The 23343-nt window shown below is 42.6% G+C and overlaps 2 protein-coding genes across 4 annotated transcripts; one reads left to right on the top strand and one right to left on the bottom strand.

Moving 5' to 3' along the window:
- The first annotated feature begins 138 nt into the window (after positions 1 to 138).
- cdc73 (cell division cycle 73, Paf1/RNA polymerase II complex component, homolog) lies at positions 139 to 17447 on the top strand. The gene is made up of 17 exons (XM_084547125.1): positions 139 to 302; positions 966 to 1071; positions 1196 to 1265; positions 1430 to 1492; positions 1681 to 1733; positions 3121 to 3209; positions 3352 to 3565; positions 4757 to 4855; positions 5392 to 5470; positions 6267 to 6331; positions 12088 to 12145; positions 13111 to 13146; positions 13358 to 13445; positions 14185 to 14346; positions 14799 to 14899; positions 16391 to 16532; positions 16631 to 17447. The coding sequence occupies exons 1-17, from the start codon at positions 172 to 174 to the stop codon at positions 16665 to 16667; spliced, it is 1593 nt and encodes a 530-aa protein (XP_084403251.1). The 5' UTR covers positions 139 to 171; the 3' UTR covers positions 16668 to 17447.
- Positions 6630 to 10156, bottom strand: LOC311489831 (beta-1,3-galactosyltransferase 2-like). Of its 3 annotated transcripts, XM_084547129.1 has the most exons (3): positions 9412 to 10156; positions 8286 to 8409; positions 6630 to 8156 (listed from the first exon to the last, which is right to left on the bottom strand). In XM_084547129.1, the coding sequence occupies exon 3, from the start codon at positions 8130 to 8132 to the stop codon at positions 6975 to 6977; it is 1158 nt and encodes a 385-aa protein (XP_084403255.1). In that variant the 5' UTR covers positions 8133 to 8156; positions 8286 to 8409; positions 9412 to 10156; the 3' UTR covers positions 6630 to 6974. The 3 variants fall into 3 exon arrangements, with proteins under 3 accessions (XP_084403255.1, XP_084403253.1, XP_084403254.1); XM_084547127.1 differs by having other exon boundaries at positions 6630 to 8409; XM_084547128.1 differs by having other exon boundaries at positions 6630 to 8409; positions 9394 to 10156.
- Positions 17448 to 23343: the final 5896 nt, after the last annotated feature.

Consider the following 23343-nt stretch of genomic DNA (forward strand, 5'->3'; position numbering starts at 1 on the left):
GGTTTTCATTTTACAAATAAGCTATTTGAATTCTTTGGAACTCAGCCTGTTTTGATCCCATCCCTCCCTCCCTCTTGTCGCCCGAGTTTCATTCGGATCAGGCATCCTGCGAGGCCACACTATGTTGATAACTGGGGGCCTTGCAAACACACTACATCAAGACAAGTGAAGATGGCGGATGTGTTGAGTGTTCTTCGTCAGTATAACATCCAGAAAAAGGAAATCGTCGCTAAAGGAGATGAAGTCATATTTGGAGAGTTCTCCTGGCCGAAAAATGTCAAGACCAACTACATAATCTGGGGGTATGTCAGTGCTAAGAATATCTGTAAATCGCTTCAGTGGGCCCGCTGACACTCATCGGTGCCTTGTGCTGCTTGCAACGGCGCAAAGCTCGCTAGCTACGGGATGCTAAGATGCTAGCCCAACTCTTCTCTTAAAACTTGAAGCACTCTGCACTTACTTCGCCGTGATGTTTAGCTGTTATGAAGTAGACCAAATTCTGTTTTACTAGCCGTAGTAACTTGCAAACAATTTATCCGCTTTAAACGTGTTGCGTAGTTATGATAAACGTACAGGGAAACTTGCAGTGGTGATGTGATGCTAACTAATTAGCTACGTTAGCTTCCTGTGAGTTCTCATGGAGTCAGGGATCCAGGGATTCAAGGAGAAGCGCTTGTGTTTTTAACACCTACATTCACGACTATTTGAAACTTTTCTTACAGTGCAAATGGCAAACTTTGCTCATGTGACGCAGGAAAGTAAACGAGCCGGATAACTGTTGATAGTTCCGTGTTTGTGTGACACCAGAACGAGCGCTCTACCATGTTGTCCTCAAATCGTACACTTACGCAATTTAGATTAACTTAAAGGTGCAGTGTGCAGCACTCCATGTGTGCATTTTCAGTCATGTACTGCGTCAAACAAGCTCTGAGTGACTGTTAGTTTTTCTCTGTTTCTGCCTACAGTACTGGCAAAGAGGGTCAGCCCAAAGAGTACTATACTTTGGACTCGATCTTGTTTTTGCTCAACAATGTACACCTGCCGCATCCATCCTATGTGCGAAGAGCTGCAGTAAGTGCATCCCTCACCCTCCCCTTCAGATGTTTTTGTCCCATATGTCCCCATATTTTTTTTTTTTTAATGTGTGCGCAGTTACCCTGAAGCTGTTTCTGAGTGGCTTGTTTGTTGTTTACAGACAGAGAACATCCCTGTTGTCAGACGACCTGATCGAAAGGGCTTGCTGTCATATCTCAATGGCGAGAGTTGTAAGTAGCACTCCTGGTGTGTCTGCAGTGTTACAGTGTCTGTTGTACATGTATGTATTAGCTTGGCATATTTGTGCTGTCTTGATTTCTTATATGTTTGGGTTCGCTCTTATACATATGCTGTTAATAAGAAACCATGTAAATCTGCTTTTGTCCATTTACAGCTACATCGACGAGCATCGACAGAAGTGCGCCTATAGAAATAGGTTTGCAAAGGCCAACGCAAGGTCAGTTCACGCCATTTTTAATGCCGTAATATATCTGTTTTACTAGTAAATATTGGTCCTGTCCAGCACTTTCAGATTTTAATGGATGTTTTTGGTTGAATATGGGCTGTTTCAGGAAGAGAAAGAAACACACAGCTTTGGACAATGAAATAATTCAATTGTTTTGTTCTTTCGATTTTTTTTTAAAGTCAAAAGAGCAGCTGATGAGGTATCATCTGAAGCCAAAAAACCAAGGATTGAGGTAAGCTGATAACTCTTTCATCATGGAAAACACCAATAGCCTTTGTTGACATTTGTGATTTCATTTTGGTTGCTTCAACATGAAATCACGTCTTAGTTAAGCGTTCGGTCCTTAGATAGATAGATAGATAGATAGACAACTTTATTGATCCCTTTGGGAGGTTCCCGCAGGGAAATTGATATCTCCATCGCATACAGCACTGTCAAACGTACATGTACGCGAATTATATAGGAAACAGTAAATAAACCCAGATACCAAACACCCAGAAAAGAATAATAGTAATAAAAATAAATATTGTGACTGTACATACATGGTCGTTGCATAAATAGAAAAATACCAGCTGCATATTGTTATTGCACTTTACTATTGCACTCATGTTGTTGCAGGTTAGTTAAAAAAAGTCATTCAGTCCCTTTCTTTTTTGTCCTCCTCCCCCCAAGTGAGTGGTGGTTAAACAGTTACCAGTATTAGATATGCCACTGATGGTTCCTAAAATGCTGGATCAGGTATCACAAGTATGCCAATCTTTGCACTGATCCAACACCACATTTTTCTTGTCGAAATTCTTGCCGAACACAACTCTCGCTGTCTGTGTTGCTGCGATGCGTAGTTACATTTCTGGGGAGGTGCGCATCAGGCTACAGCGTTAGGGTCTACGTAGAGTCCGTGTATGGCCTGGGCTGTCGCCGTAGCTACAGCGTCAAATTGACACAGAAGCCTAAACCGCCTATTAGTTGCCACTCTCAACAATATGGGGTGAAATCCAATCCATTGTGTGCTTGGCACTGAGGTTTGGCCATGATTAAATGACATTAAGTGTGTGATTCATCCTGTTTCAAAATTTGGTAGAATTTTAAAACTGCAGTCTGAGCCCAGTTTAAGGATTGGATCTCTAAGCCACAGAAAGTAACGACTTCAGCGTGTAGTCACTGGTGGAGGTGTGAACAGCTGAAGTGTTAGTGATGAAGCTATTTTATCCATTTAAAATTCTTGGCATAACAACGAAGAGATTTCGTTCTAAGGTATTCAGATTACGTGGCATAGTTTCCATCTGCTTGTATTTGGAACAAGTTAGTGTAAATTTAGCCAAAATAATACAGTCTGCTCACTTTGTTGTGAAACTTAACTCTGTCTGTGAGGTTGAAGGACTTAACTTACTTGCTCATATTTATTGCTAAAGGTAACAGTGGTAAAATATTTAACCATAAGTTCAAACGTAGTGGACATTGTAACTCACTGTATATTCTCCAAAACAGTTAAAGAACAATTTTACAATGAGTGCTGGTGACAAAATGATTTTTGAACTTTTACAAATTCCAGACGTTTGATATTACATTGTGTTTTATTCTTTTGTACCAAATAATTTAAACACTACTTTCATTATAAGGATGAGGAACGAGTGCGTCTGGACAAGGAGCGTCTGGCTGCCCGTCTGGAGGGCCACAAAGAGGGCATCGTGCAGACTGATCAGATCAGGTATAATGGATAATGCAACAGTAGCATTTATATGTAGCGAGATTTCTATGTACAACGATAACATCTCCCATGTAAAACCTTCCATCCCTGGGATTAGTCTGTATGTTTATTAATGTTCAAATGATTAAACCTTTTCTTCCAGATCACTGTCAGAGGCCATGTCGGTGGAGAAAATCGCAGCCATCAAGGCCAAAATTATGGCCAAGAAACGTTCAACCATTAAAACAGATCTGGATGATGACATAACTCTGAAACAGAGAAGCTTTGTGGACGCAGAAGTGGATGTCACCAGGGATATTGTCAGCAGGGAGCGGGTCTGGAGGACGAGGACAACTATTCTCCAGAGCACTGGAAAGGTCAGAGTCCACTTCAAGCTAATGGTATCCAGTCAAACAGTGTTTTTTCTCATTCTATAAACAAGCGTCTTTCCCAAAATGTTGGAGCTTCCCTACAAAAACACTTTTGTCAGATTAGCATGAGACCGTTATTTAACATTAGACTTAGATTTATGTCCGGGGTAATTACACAGATGATGTGACAAATAAACAAGTCTACACACAGTCTTTTTATGTCAGGGAAGCATTGTTCCCCTGACTTTTGCAGGGTAAAAGTGTCTTTGTTGCACTTGTAGTCACACCCAGCGGTAATGTTGCAACTGTTTACATTTACATTACGTTTGGTTTTTGGATCTGAGGGCGTTTTTAAATTTGTCCCTATTAAAATCAAACTCAACAAATAAAATCAAATTACACTAATGACATTCACTCCAAAATGATTGAAAGTACATTTAAATTACATTTTGTGAACAGCAACAGTGCAGTAACGCTTGAGCGTTTTGTGGTGTCAACCCATTGGTGTAGAGTCGCTTGAACCCTAGAAAGAAATGTCAGACTTCCATTGCATTTCTAACTAAGATAAATTTACTGTGCGTAGTTTGCGAGTGCGAGTTTGGAAGCAGCTTTGTTTTCCAAATGTGTTGGTGTGAAAACATTAAAATGGCACAACCTCGAAAACACTCTTAAATGTGTAGAAACTTTCAACCACTAGATGGCAGCAAATTTTAATTCTGAATTTTCACTAAGCCTCTGATAGACTCAAGTTGATGCACTAATCTAAAAGCTGTTAGTCTGGATTTGACTTCACACTCAAACAACTGATCCGATACTTTTGTTATTTGGCTGTTAAAACAAAACAGTGTTATGTTTATTCACACAAACAAAAGGTGCTGTTGTAAACCACCAGTCCCTTGACTGCATCTTTCTCAGCTACCACTTACAATATGGCTATATATACACTGACCTATGTTTATATTGTCACCATATTGTATGCTAAATTCGTGTTGTCAAACATCTCAACCTCACCAAAAATTGGTGTGGTTTCTTTTTCACATCTTAACACAGTTTACAGTCATGAAACATTTAGTGGCTCAGTTAAAAGCGCATACCAGTGAATAAATAGCACATCTCTTTTCAGTGTGTTGTAATCAAAGAGCCGTGCGTCAGTGTTGAACTCATCATATACCTGTTGTACGTGTACCTCCTCTGCAGAACTTCTCGAAGAACATCTTTGCAATCCTTCAGTCGGTGAAAGCCAGAGAAGAAGGTCGAGCACCAGAGCAGAGGCCAGCTCAGAACACTACTCAAGTGGTAAAAATAACCGCTTCTGTCTACTGTCTACCTTTTTCACAGCAGGCATCTTGACTGGCCGTGTAAGGATAAAGCACAGGTGTATTGATGATGACTGCACTCAAAGGTCCTGTGCAGTGTAGTTCAGTGTCATGAGGCCATGGCTTATTTAGTGGACGCTTAATGGAACTGAGCCGCTATTAATACACCAGCACTTTCATTGACAAGTCAAGATGTTAGTCATTGATAGTCCATTTAAAGGCACACTTAGGGATGTTATTAACAGTGCTTACCACTTCCATTTTCTATTTATGCTTCTTGACTTGTAATATTTGCCTTTACCACCATACATGGTGATGGTATAGACCATGTCTAGTGTCATTGTATTGCACCAAACAATAATAAAGTTAATTCTGCAGTAGTACTAGCCACAGTTATCATATGTCTGTAGTATTTTAATTCAGTTATACATTAACAAATGACCAATGATGTTAAGACAAAAGAGAGTATTGAAAAGTATATACAGGAGTTAATTGTTTATTTTATATTGTGTCAAGGACCCGTCCCTGAGAAACAAGCAGCCCGTCCCAGCTGCCTATAACAGATACGATCAGGAGCGATTCAAAGGAAAAGAGGGTGAGTTTTATTTATGCCTCTCTAGCTAATTTTAATATTGATCCTTTACCTTCCTTTTTAAAGAGAGTAAACAGTGTGCCCTGGAAAAAATAAATCGTATGAATACTCGTACAGAGCATTGCAGCAATCGGACCAGATCCAGAAGTGTGAGTGTATTTGGAATCCACAGAGCAGCTTCATTTCCTCTGACTGCACACACACTCCCACTCAGGGGGAGTGCGCGTTAACCGAATATTTTCCATCATTGACCGTTTTTTTTAAAACGGTGACGTCCATAGAATTCTATGTCTCAACAGCCTTGCGTTTAGTTTTCCTCTTATGTGAAATGATGAACTGCACAGACTGCTGCTATTTCTCACTAAATCCAATATCCGCATTATTACGCTAATTTAAAGACGGATTGATACAAAACGCATGCTCTTATTCTATGTGGAGAGATTTCACATACTTTATAAATTGTTTTTGATAGTTGAGATAGCATCATCGCAAAAAATCCTGTGGGATGCACTGATGTATATATTATTTTGTGCTTTTATACTCCCGTTTCCAGCATATGCAGTCATCACTGTGCAAACAGTAGGGGACATACAACAAAAATCAATAGAGATGAGGCTGAAAAGTTGCCAAGTTTGCCTCAAGTGATAGCATTGTGTGCTGACAAGAATTGAAAGGTGCAAACACGTTGCATAGTACAAGGGCCTTTTATTTCGTTTCACTTCTCTTTTAAAAATAAACCATTTTTGTTGTGCTGATAATCTCACCGTGTGTGTGTGTTTTTTTGTTTTTTTTTTCTTAGAAACTGAGGGTTTCAAGATCGATACCATGGGTACCTACCACGGCATGACCCTGAAGTCGGTGACGGTAAGAATGAACCTTTACACTCTGTTGATAGTGTGAACTCAAAGCAGCTGTTAACCGAAACCAAATTTTTGAGGAAGTAAGGACAAAATAAGATATAGCAGCCTTGTGCATGCCCTGTTACTTGAGTGGTCAATTTAAAAACAACCTAAAATGCATTTTACTGCTATTTTACTATTTTACTACAGACAGACTAGGAAATATGAATGATTACGTATCAGCAACAGTCTCAGTCAGAGGCTCCTGACTTCACATAAAGTGAAACAAAAATCTTTTGACAAGGATTTCATTGACTAGTTGATGCATGTGTGGCAATGTTTATTGGCACTGTTCCCAGTCTGTTCTTAGAAAACATACACAGTTTATCACAATACATTAGCTTTTGTACCACAATGAAACACGTCTTCCTCTTTCATAAAATAGAACTGCGTAGATAAACTCTCTCAAGTAGTTTGACTGACACACGAAAACTTTTTTTATATATATTTTGTACAAAACTGGCAAACGTGTAAACATTTTGTATTGTGTACCTATATGGATAAAGAGGGGATTACATCTTTGATAGCAAGTTAAGAGGAGAATGTGCTTGAGTTATAGATCATTATTCAAATGTAACGGGGAGCTTGTGCACGTAATAATGTTTGAGTCACTGAGCCGATTTGTCTCCGTTAATTCTGTTCGGGTGGCTCCTGCTCGTTCTCTCTTTAAATGTGTTGAGGCAGGCATTGTGTTTGTTGCTCTGAAGGTGGTGCCAGTATTTAAGGAGTTCATTGGGATGAAACCCGTGTGATGTTATCAGATGGCTGTACTTGCAGCTGGAGTAAGACACCCGCCAGTGGTTGAACAAGAACTCGTTGGGTGGAGGCGTGGGCTCGATTCGGAGTTTGGCCAGGCATATTCCCACATACACATCCTCCAGGTGCAGGTGGCGGATACTTAGAGATGCTTGATAGATTTTCCTCGCTATGTCTCCAGAGAAGACATAGCCAGTCCCTGAGCAAAACGTTGGATACTTGTCACTTGGGTATAGCTCTGGAGGCATGTACCACTTGCTGTTTTTATTTCGGTTGGGTGCGTAGCCTCTCATGTTATTGCCTGAGAAGTAGTTCTTCTTGGGTTGCAGTTCTGGTCTGAGCAGCTTATAAATCAGATACTCTGTGTTGACAAACATGTCGCTGTCAGTTTTCATGACATATCTGGCCTGCGGGCAGTGCATCACAACCCAGTTCATTCCCATCAATGTCTTTAATGTCAGGTTTTTGTAGGAATCGAGAAAGTCCTGCTGAATGATATCGTGATGCTTCCGGCTCTCCGCTTCTAGCATGCTTTGTTGCAGACGCCCCAGCTCTCCGTCTTTTTTTCCCAGCAGAAAGAGCCGGATGAATCCCAGAGCTGGGGCAACACTCTCGTTCCCCCATGTCTGCCGTATGGCATTCCTTGCCTCCACCTGCCGAGCCTCTGTGGCAATCAGCAACACCAAAAATGGTGCAGGGCTGTCTTGTGTGCATTTGTCTGGCTCGTTGATGGTATAAGGAAAAGGCCCATACGTTATTGTGCTTCTAATGTCCCTCTCTTCACTTTGGCTTGTGTTCGCCACCAAAGTATTCTCAAAACCTGGGTCTCCTTGAGTGAAGGATAGACCCTGCTTCTCATGGGAGCTGATGTTGGCCCCCGCATTGAAAGTTGGCTGAGGACCGATTACGAAGCGCCACGCTGAATGTTTGGCGCTGGTGTTCCACTTGGCTTTGGCGGTTTGAAGTCCTCCACCTCCGTACACCACGGGGTTACCTCTCCACCATGGCATATCCGTCAGCCTAGGTAGCCACACCTGTTGGAACAGAAAGAACAGCGTGCCCAACAGCGAGAGGAGATAAAGAAGTTTAGCTGTGTGCGTACAGCAGCGGCGGCGTCTCCACTGCATGGTTCCTTTAGCACAGTTTCACTCGGTCACACTTGCCAGGTCAAACGTCAGCAGGTTCTGACCAGGTGTTGATGTCTGGAGATGAAGTGACGGGGTGTGCAGAGAGTCGGTTAAGGCACTTTCACCCTATATGCAGATCCCTTTGATATCCAGCAATTTCCTAGGAGAGAAAAAGAAGTGTTATCACCCTCTGCACCTTCACTATTCAAGCGCCTGAATAGTGCACCTTCACTATCTTGTGCTTAATCACCCTAACCAGTCACACCTGACAAGACTGAATAAAGGGCCTTGTTGAAGAGGCCTAAGGGGAATGCTTTATCTGTATCTGTCTGTATCTGTCTGTTATTTTGGACCATATACACTATACACCGACCAGGCATAACATTATGACCACCTACCTAATATTGCGTGGGTCTCCCTTGTGCTATCTGTGTGTCTTTGTGTGTTTAACAGTGTGAGGACTGTAATGGAAAATGTCTCTGTTGTTTTCTCTGCCTTCGGCTCGTTAAAAGCCACAAAGAGAAAGCTGTTACGTCTTTTGCGCTAAAACTTCAATTAGGTATAAACTTCCTGACAAATGTCTTGTGTTGCTTTCAGAATATGTAAGCCGTACATCCCTTTGTCGTTGAACTCAATCCAGTTGAGGAATGTCTAAAGAAGGGACAGCCTATGTTTGTGTGACACTACCACTCTGAAGTGGAGTAGATTCTCATTTATTTTTCCCTGAATTACACACTACTCTCTAAAAGGACCCCAGCCACATAAAGAAGAGTTTGTGAGGGCTGTGTAGTTGCATTAACCGTGTAGCATTTGTGAGAGGAAACCAAAACGACTTTTACAGGCACATCCTTCTCATCCTGTGGGACACATGGAATACTGACAATAGAGTTTACAACATGAATTATAGATTTGTGTTATTTTATTAGTACGCAGTGACATACTGCAGTGGTGGACACTTCATAACTGGAGGTAACAGTTGTGTTAACTGCTTTGCATGTATCAGAGGAAACGGAGACTTCCTGTAAAAGGCACACCCTTCTTATCCTGTAGGGCAGTTTAAAACAGTCATAATAAACAGCATCTAAGCCTCGTGTATCGATTTTGTGAAAAATTTTCTATTACAGTTCTCACACCATAAACTTACACATTTAGATCCAAGTACCTGTCTCTTTTTGGTATCCATCATTCCTGGTGTGATTGGCTCGTCACACAGTGGTCGTCCCCTTTTTTTCCTGTTGTGCTCTTGACTAAATCAGAATCATGCACCGCTCCGGTTTGATGGCTCATGTCCTCATTCCTCCCCTCTGCTGCATATGCCAAACCTCTTCTTTGGCTGAAGAATTGTTTTTCAACGTGTTCATCATCCAGGGTAATTCAGTATTCCTGTCAGTGGCGTGCGCGTGTGTGCAAACTTTGCACATATGTCACAGCGTTGCCGCTCTCTTTATCTGCCTTGGCACATTGGCCCCAGAGGTTTGAGACCAACTGTGCTGTTGTGATAACGCTGCTGCTTCTGGCTAAAGGGAGAAGAGAGTCGGTTGTTGACGGTTAGCTGCAGCCCCCGAGTCCTTTCACTGCCCTCGTTGTAATGGCGTGTGGCAATGGATAGATCGAGATCCAGCTGAAGGCTGCATAAGCCTTACGTCTCTCCGTTCAGCTTTTTGTCTCATGTCCATGCTGATTCTTGCTCCCTCTCTGCCTTCGTCTTTGATTCACATGTCCGCATGTCATCTTCAGCCCCGTGAGAATGCGTCTCTGTCCTTTTTTTTTTCCCTCTTCACTTTCCTTTTCTCACCCTCCTCCTTCAGCAGCCTCTCACGCTCTGCTCTGTCGTTGTGTTGTCTGCGCAAGGGCTAGAGGGGTGAAAGCAGCGGGGGAGGAGGAGGAAGAAGAACGGGAGGTAGCTCTGTGAGTTCAGTGTTCGGTCTGAAAAAAGCAGCTTTAGGCTTGATGGCATTACGCTCTCCCACCACGTCACGCCGTCTCTGCTGCTGTTGCTGCCTGCTCTGTTCAAGGGGAGGGGGTGGGGGGGTTGGGCTACTGACCTATTTGTATTCGCACCCATTCTCCAGAAGGAGGGATAAAGCATTATTTCGGTTGGGCATGCTGGGAGGTAAGAGGAGAGAGGAGCCTTTGTGCTGGCACTGCCGCAAGACGTATTGATTGAAAGCTGACAAACATCAGGTTCTTCCATGTATTTACTCGAACAGTAACGCACCCTGCAAGCCTCTTGTGCTGGACACTGATTAGAACGAACACGGATATCAATAAATGTTAAAGAAAAGCAACTAGACTTGTAGAGCTTGTAGAGTCCAAATTTAACTGTCTTCATTTTTTTGGCAACCATTGTTGTTTGTGATACTTTGTCTTGTTGACATGTCTTTATACGTGTCATACCTGTCATTTCAGGAAGCAGCATTACAAGTTTGAGCCTGCATGAGCTAACGTCACGAGCAGAAATTATACATTCTCACATTGTTTTTTTGGTTTTTTTTTAGGGTTCAAAGAAAACGAAAAAAGTCTCTTTGTAATGAATAAGGGGATGATCTAAGAGTTTAATGGGGTCCCCCTACCCTGATTTGTCTCCATAGTTATTTATGTGCCTGAGCTGCTTATAGGCACATTTGGTACTCATCATGTAAAACTCTAAACCACTCTGCTCTTTTGTTGAACACTGAGGATTGCTCAGGTAGGCCTCAGAGGTGACTGCTGAATTTTAATTGCGGATGCGAGCGGACAGTGTAAATGAACCACATAAAATATTCATACTCATCATTTTTTGCTGATGAAACATGCGTTGAATAATTTAATCCAAGAGGCCTCCTGACAGCAACAATAGGAGCTGCACATGGTTTGTCTCTCACATGTGCAACAGTTTTAACCAGCTTTGGGGGTTTCATGTCAACATCATGAGACCCTCCAATATTCACTGCCTGGCTAAAAAAAAAAAAAGTCGGCACTTGGATTTAACTAAGCAAAGAGGTACTAGCCTCCTATTGAATAATTACAGCATGGCTGATTATCTTTCAGCTGGCAACAAGTTATTTAACCCCAACTGATGAAATGAGTAGCTTCTCATTTCTTGAACAACCATGTCGAAAGACACATCCTGCGGTCGTGAGAAAGATGTTGGTCTGTTTGAGAAGGGTCAAATCATTGGCATGCATCAAGCAGAGAAAACATGTAAGGAGATTGTAGAAACTACTAAAATTTGGTTAAGAACTGTCCAACGCATTATTAAAAACTGGAAGGATAGTGGGGAACCATCGTCTTCGAGGAAGAAATGTGGTCGGAAAAAAATCCTGACTGATTGTGATCTGAGATCACTTAAACGTTTGGTAAAATCAAATCAAAGAGTAGAACTCAGGGCTATGTTTAATAGTGAAAGTAAGAGCATTTCCACATGTACAATGTGAAGGGAACTCAAGGGATTGGGACCGAACAGCTGTGTAGCCTTAAGAAAACCACTAATCAGTGAGGCTAACTGGGAAAAAAAGGCTTCAATTTGCTAGGGAGCATAAAGATTGGACTCTGGAGCAATGGAAGAAGGTCATGTGGTCTGATGAGTCCAGATTTACCCTGTTCCAGAGCGATGGGGGCATCAGGGTAAGAAGAGAGGCAGACAAAGTGATGCACCCATCATGCCTAGTGTCTACTGTACAAGCCTGTGGGGGCAGTGATGTGATCTGGGGTTGCTGGAGTTGCTCAGGTCTATGTTCAGCAACATTATGTGTCCAAAGAATGACATTATGTATGCCAGGAGCTACCACCCAAAATTTTGTTATGTTCTCACATAATGGCAATAAAGGATTCCTGATTCTTGATTCTTGTTTTCCAGGAAGGAGCATCTGCTCGGAAGGCCCAGGCCCCAGCGCTGCAGCCTGTCCCTCGTCCAGGTTAGTGAGGAATTATAAATGTTCATGTTGAACCATATGTGTCTCTACACTGTTTTTATCCAGTGTTTAAACAGCTTGGCCTGTCTTGCCTGGACATGTTGGAAGATGTTGACAGCCAGGCAGGAACACCTTCTTAAGACCAAATGACACATAATGACAGACAATAATGTCCCATGTCACCATTTAGTGAGGAAGTTCAACAGCTGGGATATTCATTGCAGGTTCATTTGGATGGCTTTCCCTGGATTAGTCTCAGTGTATTATACATTGTTTTGTGCTTACATAAGTCAAAAATCCATCCAGCTTTTTATCCTCCTGTGTGACTTTTTTCCCTTCCAGCGTGACTGCTATTAAATCTTGGGTAGCTCTTTACATACGTCATTTGGATTTTGTAGAATGAGACATGGTTGGATAGAGCACAAATAAGGAAATAATTCAAGAGAAAAACATAGCCAAATCTTTTTTTATACCCTTGAGCAAAAAAAGTCACATTTTCTGTAACACTCACTGATGGCATGCAGGGCACATCTGACATATGACCAAAAAAGCACATGATATCTGGATGAAGCTAGAGCAGTGAAGTGACTTTTGTCCGGAGAGAAGAATCGCATGTTTGTTCGACTCCACAGTGAATAGTGACCCAGGATACTCCCACAGAATTTCCCTATTTTATGTGGCAGAACAACAAAGCAGCAACAGTTCATCTCTTATTGCCCTACGGCTGTAATGGAGATGGCTAGAGGAGCTAAGCAAAGAACCGCAGGATGTCATGTCACATTTAGAAACAAATCACATAAATCTTAATCTCACCACAATGGTATTTCACACGAGACATTTTTTATTTTTATTTGAATGAGTTTACCTCCCTTTGCTGCAGCAAGTTAGTGGCTAACACAGTCAAGTGTTACTGATATGAAATGTAGAAAACAATAAATAAATGCTTTTTCTTTTTTTTTTATTTCTAGTTTCACAAGCCAGACCTCCACCAAATCAGAAGAAAGGTATGTTATTTTCTTTCTTTTTTTTTTTTTTTTTGGTTAGGTTTTTGGTATTAACCTAAAATGCAATACACTGTACATAATGTTGTATAAAGTAATACAATACGCACAAAGTTGTGTCATTTATTTATTTATTTATTGAATAATCCTCACCCACTGTTCTATTATAAGTGCCTGTCTTTTCATAACCTTTGTATTTTGTCTTACTCTGCAGGGTCACGGACACCCATCGTCATCATACCTGCTGCCACCACCTCGCTCATCACAATGCTCAATGCCAAGGATCTTCTGCAGGATCTTAAGTAAGTTTAAATGACACATCCAGCCTTTTTCTTGTTATTCCTTCAAAATAATTCCTTAATTATTATTAATTTAGTTGACGAGTACAGCTTTTAGCACAGTCAATAACCGGTGTGTTCGGCAGTTACAAGTCTATATCTGGTAACAAAGTTGAGGAAGCAGTTGGAAGCAGATATTACTGTTGACATACTCTTAGTTGGTGTTTGGTAGCATTGGCTATAAATTGTTTAACTTAGTCACAGTCTTCTGACAGTCAGATGAAGGAGTTATAGCTCACTCCTCCTTACAGAGCTGACTCAGGTTTTGCTGTCCTCTTTCCTCCCACGCGCTTCAGTTCTGTCCTCAAATTTACTGTCCAGTTGAAGTCAGAGCTTGGTGATGGCCACTCCAGTACCTCCACTTTGTTGTCCCTAAGCCATTTTGCTGCATGTTTGAAAATGTGCTTGATGTCACTGCTCATTTGAAAGACCCCTTTGTGACCAAGATTTAACTTCCCCTTTGAAGTCTTGAGATGTTGCTTCAAAAATAATCTTCCTTCCTCATGATGCCATCTATTTTCCACAATGTGATGCTTCCACCCCTGGTTCTTCTGCTTTAGGAGAGAGTGAAAACAATGCTTAGACATATTAAAGTGTTGTTTAAGTGTCTTACTTATCTCCAGTATACTGAGAAAGTGGAAAAAAAAACATGTGCGACACCACTAAAATGAACTAATGAGTCCAAACTTTGGGCTGTTTGCAGGTTTGTCACATCAGAAGAAAAGAAGAAGCAGGGCATCCAGCGCGACAATGAGGTCCTGCTTCAGAGGCGCAAAGACCAGATCCAGCCTGGTGGCACGACATTAAGTGTCACTGTTCCGTACCGTATTATTGATCAGCCACTAAAACTGGCTCCACAGGACTGGTAAGCCCGCTTCACCTTTTTCCATCACACAAGAAGCTTCTGTGGAGAGAATAAGCAAAGCCTTTTTCCATCTATATTAACATCTTTCTTGGGATGAACTGTTTTTATCTGTCGGTTGGCTTAGTCATGTCATGAAACTAATCCGACCATTTGTCAGATGGCCCAGCTGTTGAAACTTAGTCATTTGACACGCATGAGTCAGGATTATGCATGCAGCCTGCATTAAAAGCACAGGTTTGTGTTAGGTCCACCCACTGTCAGCACCTCATTCCTTCCCCACAGTTTTACATTCGTTTCAATGTAAGTGTACCAAAGAGTGTACCTGACATTGGCACAGTTTCAAGAGAAACACGTAGCATCACATTGATTATAACACCAGGCAGCATCGCAGCAGCCTTGGTATTAACTGGTGGCTCAAATGTTTAATCTTCATCACAACTACTTGTGTGCAGGGATCGAGTGGTGGCTGTGTTCGTGCAGGGTCCTGCCTGGCAGTTTAAAGGATGGCCGTGGCTGCTGCCTGACGGATCTCCCGTGGACATTTTTGCCAAGAGTGAGTGATACGGGCTATGAAGCTTACTTGCTTATAGTTGGCACACCTGTTGCTAAAATTTAAATGTCCCACTGAGCTTAGAAAGAAGTGCAGTTCTGCACCTGCTGTGCTTCTCATGTGAACGAACACAAAGGTGGCTCTGTGAAACTGACAGTAGCAACTGACTGTGAAATTCATGTATGCAACAGCAACAAGGCACTTGTTTTCACATCCAGTGCAGATGGTTTCTGTTCGGGTTTACTTCCTGAATGTCTCTTTTAATATAGCTCTGATAAAACAAAATGTTAGTAATCTTATCTTTTGAGAGAGACCAAGCAGCTAATTGGTTAATCAAGAGACAGATCATAATAGTAATGTGTTAATCTACATTTAAAAAAAAAAAAATGCCCATGACCTTTAAAGACTCGAGACTGAAAAATGTTTCTCAAACATTATTTACAAAACCCTGAGACAAGTTAAAATGCAGAAGTGGACTTTTAGTCAAGAGCAGCCGACAAAAAAACGAAATACAAATGGAAGTATTTCAGTCACAACATGATCTCCAGGTCAGTATAGGGCTTTTTTTTTTTTTTTTTCTCTCTATTAGTTTATTTGTCAGGGACAATGCAGCGCACATTATTACATACATAGCTATCACAGTCAATGCCATAACAATGTCTGTAGATGTGTTACATAAAAGGTTTCTAGCCAGTTGGCTAATTTGCAACCCCAGTCCCTGGTCAGACCTTTCTGTAAACATGTTGTAGTCTAAAAATATTCTAAAAGTGTAGTATATGTGTACAAACACCTCTCTGTGCACATACAAACCAACTAAACATCGAGGGTAATTTTAGTGTTCATACTCTAACCATACACAACAGAATAACCACAACATACATAAGAACATCCCAACCAGTAAGTCACGTAACACGACCCCCAGACACCCAGCTGCCCGCAAACTCTCACTTATACGGACAGCCAGTCACAACATACGCCAATACAATAACACAAAAAGCAAATCACATACGATACAACCCCCGGATACCTAGCCGCCCGCAAACTCTCACCTATGGGAGCAGCCAGTCACACACACAACAACACAGACAGCAAAACATCACATCACGTAAGACCCAGTCCCCAGATACCCAACCGCCCGCAAACTCTCACCTATGCGAACAGCCAGGCATCAGCACAGACAGTACAGTAAAACATAGACAATAGAGTGTGTGTGTGTGTGCGTGCGTGCGTGCGCACGTGTCTTAATGGTCACAACCCTGATTTACTTTCAGCCAGTGTTTTACCTTACTGTTAAATGTTTTCAGTTCTGTTTGTGTTGTTTACTGACCCTAGCAGTAAACAACCTTACACACAATAATAACTCATTCACACAGACACACCAGTGCGCCAGTGTTAGTCTGCCGGTTTAAAAGCGAGGTGCCGTCTGAGCGATAGCAGCGTGTTTAACCCACATACGTCCAGGTCTGGTCATGTGAATGCGTTTCTCCCCTCCAGTCCGAGCCTTTCATTTGAAGTATGATGAGGCAAAGACAGACCCCAACGTGCAGAAGTGGGATGTGACCGTCCTGGAGCTGAGCCGCCACAGACGCCATCTGGACCGCCCTGTCTTCTTGCGCTTTTGGGAGACCCTTGACAGGTATTAATTTTCACGCGCCATCCGATTGTCTGCTGTTCATCATTGTTATTTAGAATTGTGCGATTTATTTCTTTATCCCTTTCTCCTTCTCTTGTCAGATACATGGTGAAACACAAATCTCACCTCAGGTTCTGAGCCCACGTCACTGCGTCCATCTCCAAAAATCCCACAAATCTTCCACCTCTGCTTGGCCCGCCTCTGTCGCCCGAGCTGCCAACCCATCTACCAACATGATCCCCATTTCAGCAGGAGGAGGAAGAGGACACATCATCCAGTGGACTTCCTCCAACTCTTCCTCGAGGACTCCTAATGCAATGTGCTGGATTTGTTCCTCTGGACGTCAGAGAGGAGATTTTTGTGTTTTTGTTGTAATTGTTTTCTAATGTTCTCATGTAGTTAAACAGAAATACCAAAATATGTTTTATATAAAAAGACAACATACTGTGGAGACAATTTAAATATGATATTAAACAACATAATGAGGTTGGAGGGAGTGGAGGTTTACGTTTAATGGCGGTGGTAAAGGGGGAAGACACTCAAAACAAAAGCAGCCACTGAGTGAGGGAGGAGACTTCCTTTACTTGCTTCCTTTTTTATTTTGGGTGTTCATGGTCTGAATGTACATATGTGATTAAATCTGTGAGAGCTAAAGCTCTTAGAGCAGAGAGCAAGAAGCAGGTTAGTGATTTGTTAATACGTTCGAAAACTACTGTGCTCTGCCACAGTAAAATGATCTCAGCCAGGCAGTCGACGCCCGGATCGGTTTTTGACAGATCAGGCGTCTCTTGGTCATACAATGACCTTGTTACCGTCTTCTTTTTCTTCTTTGTTGGTGTTGTGCTAGACGAGAGAAATGGTGGATTTTTTTGCTTTAAGTCATCACATGAAAATAGACAATAAAGCCTCTGAAAAACATGCTTGTGTTCTGGCTGCTGTTGTTGGATAGTGCTCGCTTTATGAATGTTTTCTACTCATTAGGTGTGCGTTGCTTTAGTTTCATAATGACAGAGCAAACGTGTGGATTACCGTTGATTCTAGGCAGCCATGCTCCTGGGCCCCAAAATGGCTTTAATGTGTGTCAGCTGCTTGTTTGTGATTTCCCTTAAATTTACTTTCTCCACTAAATTGTTCCAGCATCATAACATAATGTTGTTGAACCGCCTTCAGAAGAAGCCTCATGTCAAAATCCTGCTCAGTCATAATATTCTAACCACCCACCTAGTATTGTGTTGGTCCCGCTTTTTTCCACCAGAACAGCCCTCATCTGTCCAGGCATGGACTCCACTGGACCTCTGAAGGTGATTCTTGGCTGGTGTGAGATTTGGAAGCTGAGTGAACCCCTTTAAAACCCTTGTTGCTTTGGCAGGGAGCATTATCCTGCAGAAAGAGACCAGAGCTATCAAGGAATATCGTTTACATGAACGAGTGTACATGGTCCGCAACACGGTCCTTGGGTAGGTGATACATGTCAACGTAATGTCCACAGGAATGGCATGACCCGACGTCTCCCAGCAGAATATTGCTGAACGTACCACATTGCTGGCTGGCCTTCATCCTTTCGTGCAACCTGGTGCCATGTGTTCCCGAGGTAAGCGACACTCAAGCACCCTGCCATTACTAAGTGGTCTTGTCAGCGTGGGCCCCCTGACTGGTCTACAGCTATACAGCCCCATGCAAAATAAAGTAATCTGCAATGAGGTGTGACGATTTTGGGTCGATCGGCCGACTGGGGCCTTTCTGTGTGGAGCTTGCGTGTTCTCCCTGTGTCTTTGTGGGTTCTCTCTGGGTCCTCCGGCTTCCTCCCACCAAGCTGACAAGCTTCCCAGCAACAGCTGACGGTGGAGCATTTAGCAGCTGAGGAGTCTCAGATATGCATTAGCAGTCAAGCAATCAAGCGCTAAGAAACAATCAGTATTGGACAGTGGAGAGAAACGCGACCTCAGATGAGGGATGACAAAGCTGCAAATGCGCTGGATGTGTGATTAATTAAATGGCCGGAGAACTGTTTGCATTATCGACTTTATACAATGCGACAATGCTGTGGGATAATTCAGCTGGTGTCTGCTGGCCCGGTGTAGTCAGAAAATGCTGCTTTCGTTTCATTTCTCACGTCGACCTTTTTAAATGGCAATGGAAAGTGTGAAACTGTATCAGTGACCTTAAACCTGTGTAGAAACACTTGACACTGGCAGGTGTTTCACACAGTGCATCTGAATCAGGAGAGACTTCTTTCTGTAAAAACGTCATCCCTGTTTGAAGGGGGTAGGAAGCCTCACGTGTCTCGACATTGGTGGCGGTGAAGACTGGAGGTGAACGGGGTGGAGGAGGGATGACAGCTGACGGCGGAAAATCGGGCAAAAGCTGAAAGGTCTGAATGGTTGCGCTGAAAACTCCTAGACAGTCAGCTGATTAAAGAAGCAGGACTGGAGAGAGAGCAGTGAATGAGTCAGGATAAAGATAACCCTCTTGACTGAACTTATGCTGAGCTTCATTTGCAAACCAGGTTCTCGGTTTGACTGGCAGCCTGCGTTGAGGTCTCTGCTCGTGAATGCCCTCTACAGGCAGGAAATCTCTTTGGCCCCATGGACCTCAGAGGAATCACTGCGACTGTCCTGGAGCCAGATCATCAAACTGGCTCCCACCCCCGCTCCTTCTCCTCCATCTGCTGCCTGATGTCTCTCCCAGATATGTGCATGTCACGTCACGTGGCCCGAGGCATCAAGACTCATCTTTACATCCGATTTCTTGTTTGGGTAAGAGAGGGGAGTGCACACAGGGAAACACTTAGCAATCTGCTGCTCAAAAATTAGTGAAGAAAAGGGACGTTAATGCCTAAAAATATGTCTATTGCTGTGAGGTCAGGCAAAAACTTCCAATTATACTTATATACACCAGTCTGCCACAACATTACAACCACTGACAGGAGAAGTAAATTACATTTTAGACCTGGCATTCCTGTTGATTTTACATAGACATGTACCACCCACCTAGACCAGACCAGGCACCAACACCCCATAGCAATGACACTCCTTGATGGCAGCAGCCATCCCCAGCAGGATGCAGCCTGACACACACACAAAAACAGTTTAGAAACAACTCAAAAAACATGAAGAACAACACAAGAATCAAGAATCCTTTATTGTCATTATTTGAGAACATAACGAAATTTTGGGTGGTAGCCCCTGGTTTAAGTAGTGCAATATAAAAGGTCCGATGTGATGTGGATGCCCAGGAATTTGATGTTACTGACACGCTCGACCGTCTCCCCTGGGGAGAGGAGTGTGCTCTGTTTTCCTGGGCCTCCTGTAGTCCACAAAGACCTCCTTGGTCTCGCTGGTGTTCAGAACAAGGTTGTTGCTTGAGGTGTTGACCTGGCCTCCAAATTCACTAGATCCCAAACTGATCAAGTATCTGTGGGATGATCCACAGAGGCCCCTCCCCTCATCCCATAGGACTCAACATCCTGTTGCCAGACACCACAGGACAACGTCAGAAGGCTCATGTCCGTTCTCTGATGAGTCACAACTGTTTTGGAGGTGCAAGGGAGACATATACACTCTTAGGAAGGTGGTCATAATGTTATGCCTGATCGGTATATATATGATATTCTTCCAAAGTCACTGCAAGGCAAATCTTTCCTGGCTGTCTCAGCCTTAAAACCCCCAGTCATTATTCTTCAGCTGCATCGGCCCATGAAGCGTGCACAGAGGAGGTTTGCCAAATGAAGAGTAATGAGCACTTTATCAGCACTGCTCAGTCTTCACTATGATTAAGTAGCTACTTCAAGGCTTCTGGCAGAACTTGGAAAAAGCAGAAACATCAAACAAATGAACCTGGAGTCCATTTGTGCACAAATAAAAAGCATTAACAAGAAACAGAAGGCGTATCTCAGCATGTCATGATTTATGGTTTTCTTGAGCCAAACCAGACAAATGATTTTCACCGTATTAACAAGGCCTTTAGTCCCCACACTGGCACAACACAGCGTCTCAATTATCTCCTTCACTCGTACAGTTCACCGCTCTGGAATAGACGGATGGTGCAAGGTGTGAGAGGAAAATCTAGAGCTGGCGAGCAAGCTTCCTCATGAAACCGTGAGATTAGTGAAGCAGACAGGGGAAGGAGAAATCAACACTGATTTCTGGAGACGGAGAGTCTTACACACAGGGGGGAAATGAAATTGCATACAGACCGCCTTGCTCTTTCACAACATCCGACCCTTTCACCCACTTTGAGTCACTTTCTGAAGTCGCTGGAGATCCCTCTTTGGTTTCTGCCAGCTTTTGGAGCTCTAGAGTCCAGAGAGACCCTGTGGCACTTGAGGGTGAGTAACCATGGCAGTGGAAAATAAGCCTTTGCAATAAAATATTTAGAAAATACACAAGAAAAACAAACAAACATTGCAGATGCAGAAATTATGAAACTGTAATGCTGAACTCAGCTGCACTTCAGTGTGATTTATGTCCAAACCGTACGGTGGCCTAAAGGTGCAAAACAAAACAGCAATGAAATAGACACAAAACAGAAAGATTGAAACATTTGATCCTTATTTTTTATTTTTTGAAACAATGTAGGATTCATTCATTCATTTTCTATAACCTCTTGTCCTCTGGAGGGGCTGGAGCCTATCCCAGCTGTCATTGGGCGGGAGGCGGGGTACACCCTGGACAGGTCTCCAGCCTACCGCAGGGCTAACACAGAGAGACAGACAACCACATACATTCCGATTTGGAATCACCAGTTTAACCTAACATGCATGTCTTTGGATGATGGGAGAAAGCCGGAGTACCCTGAGAGAACCACACACCACCGGAGGGACGAGAGAGGATCCTTATCATGTCTGAATGTCCACCTGGTTCATCTTCTTCTTTTGGACTGACAGCCTCCCATTATTCTCAAGCACTCTCTGAGAGGAGTGCATACGTGCTTCAGCGTCGGAGGTTCTTGTCTACTTTTCACCGTGGCCACACAGCTCTGTCTTTGTTTTGTCATCTCTTTCTGACGGCCTCTAGTGACAAAATCCTTGGCTTCTTGGAGGCATACTCTTCTTGCATGATGTGTTGCTGAATTCTCTGGGACAACACGTTTATGTCCAGATATGGCAGACGTTTGAAATCTGCACCACTGGTAGATCATTTTCTTTACAAGGAAATGACTTAACCTCGATAATTTGGAGATATTTTAACCTCTCTTGCCAGACTCACAGACATAATCTTTTTTCTATCTACAGATGTGATACCTCACACTTTGATAGAAAGGAGGACAGCAGACCATAGATGTCAGAGGTTTGATTGAGGCAAGTCACCCAGTGGGGATGTTGATGGATCACTGGTGTCTAATCTGTAACCCCCGGTCCAAATGTGATTGATTTGAGGATACGTGTAGAGGCATGCTTAGCTGCTTTTATCAATTTAAATCAGGAAAAATGGATCGCTTTGTTCAAACACAGCACCTTTACCTGGAGGCACAGTTTCAAAGCTGATCAAAACGTTTGCTTGTTCAAATATGTCGAAATACTTTAAAATGTAATCTTTTAAATGCCATCCTTTATAGATGCTTTTATGTTGCTGGTGTTGCTGCCTTTGAAACGGAAATTAACTCACCATTCAGACTCAATCATGTGTTCATTTCAATTTTTACTTTGTTTTCTTGCACAAAGCTTTCTGTGTTTAAAAAAAAATGTGAAGCCCTCAAGACAACCATTCGCAATTATCACAAAAGATCGTTTATTCAGTTTTTCATTCAGAGAGCGCCACACCTCTCAGTAAAAAAATAATCATGTATTAGTAGAGCAGTTTCTATAATGTTTGATCTGTATCTTCATTAAATTACTTGTCTTGTTACTGCTGACGGTATATTGGTGAGGTAGTAAGGTGCATTTGTTCAGTTGCTGGTTTCTTATCTGGTTTGTTCTCGCACAGAGACGTCACTTTCTGAATATATTTAAGGGCCTCCGCTGCTTTTTGAAATTCTCTCATAATGGACACTCGAACATAATCTGGCAGGTGTAATCCACTTAAAGACACAGACATTCTCCAAGTTAAAGGGGAACTACCGTTTTTTTACAACCTGGACCTTATTTCTGTCATAAAATACAATCGTTTACTCACCCATATAACTTTGGTGTCATTTGTTGTCGTTAGGGAGATATTTAGAATCTGTGTAAATCCATAGAGTGGGAGTGACTGGGGCACCGAAACACAGCCTCTAAATAACGCATTACCTGCCATGAAACTCGTTCATTTCACTTATATTTTGTTATGATACGCTAGTGCTATTCCCCGCTGAGTCCTGAGTTACCTGTTATCATCATCAGGGGTCTGTAGATTGACCTGTTGTTCTTTGACCAGCTGTTCCTCTCTCTGCCTCCACATCCTCTTTCAACGAGCTCCTCATCCTTGTACTCTGGCTCAAAACGGTAAGGACGTCCATCATAAACAAAGTTGTTGTCCACAACCTCAGAATCTGAAACATATTCGGTCATGTTGTAAAAAACTAGCAGTAGCAAATTACAGGTAAACAAGCCGACCGCCGCGGGTGCACGTGGCGCTCAGAGATGACATCATCCAGGTCAGAAGTTAGTAGGTCAATCTACAGACCCCGGATGACGATAACAGGTAACTCTGCACTCAACGGGGAATAGAACTAGCTTATCATAAGAAAATATTAGTGAAATGAACGAGTTTCGCGGCAGATAATGCGTTATTTAGAGGCTGTGTTTCAGGGCCCCAGTCCACTTTATGGATATATGTGGATCTAAATATCTCCCAAACGACAACAAATGACACCAAAGTTATATGGGTGAGTAAAC

The sequence above is a fragment of the Chelon labrosus genome, assembly GCF_963514085.1.
Source record: "Chelon labrosus genome assembly, chromosome: 6".
In the NCBI taxonomy this organism is placed as follows: domain Eukaryota; kingdom Metazoa; phylum Chordata; class Actinopteri; order Mugiliformes; family Mugilidae; genus Chelon; species Chelon labrosus.

Coding starts and splice junctions, on each gene's coding strand:
- cdc73 (XM_084547125.1), top strand. CDS start 172: ATGGCGGATGTGTTGAGTGTTCTTCGTCAGTATAACATCCAGAAAAAG. Junction 1,493..1,680: donor TTTGCAAAGGCCAACGCAAG/GTCAGTTCACGC, acceptor TTTTTTTTAAAG/TCAAAAGAGCAGCTGATGAG. Junction 14,347..14,798: donor AAACTGGCTCCACAGGACTG/GTAAGCCCGCTT, acceptor ACTTGTGTGCAG/GGATCGAGTGGTGGCTGTGT.
- LOC311489831 (XM_084547127.1), bottom strand. CDS start 8,249: ATGCAGTGGAGACGCCGCCGCTGCTGTACGCACACAGCTAAACTTCTT.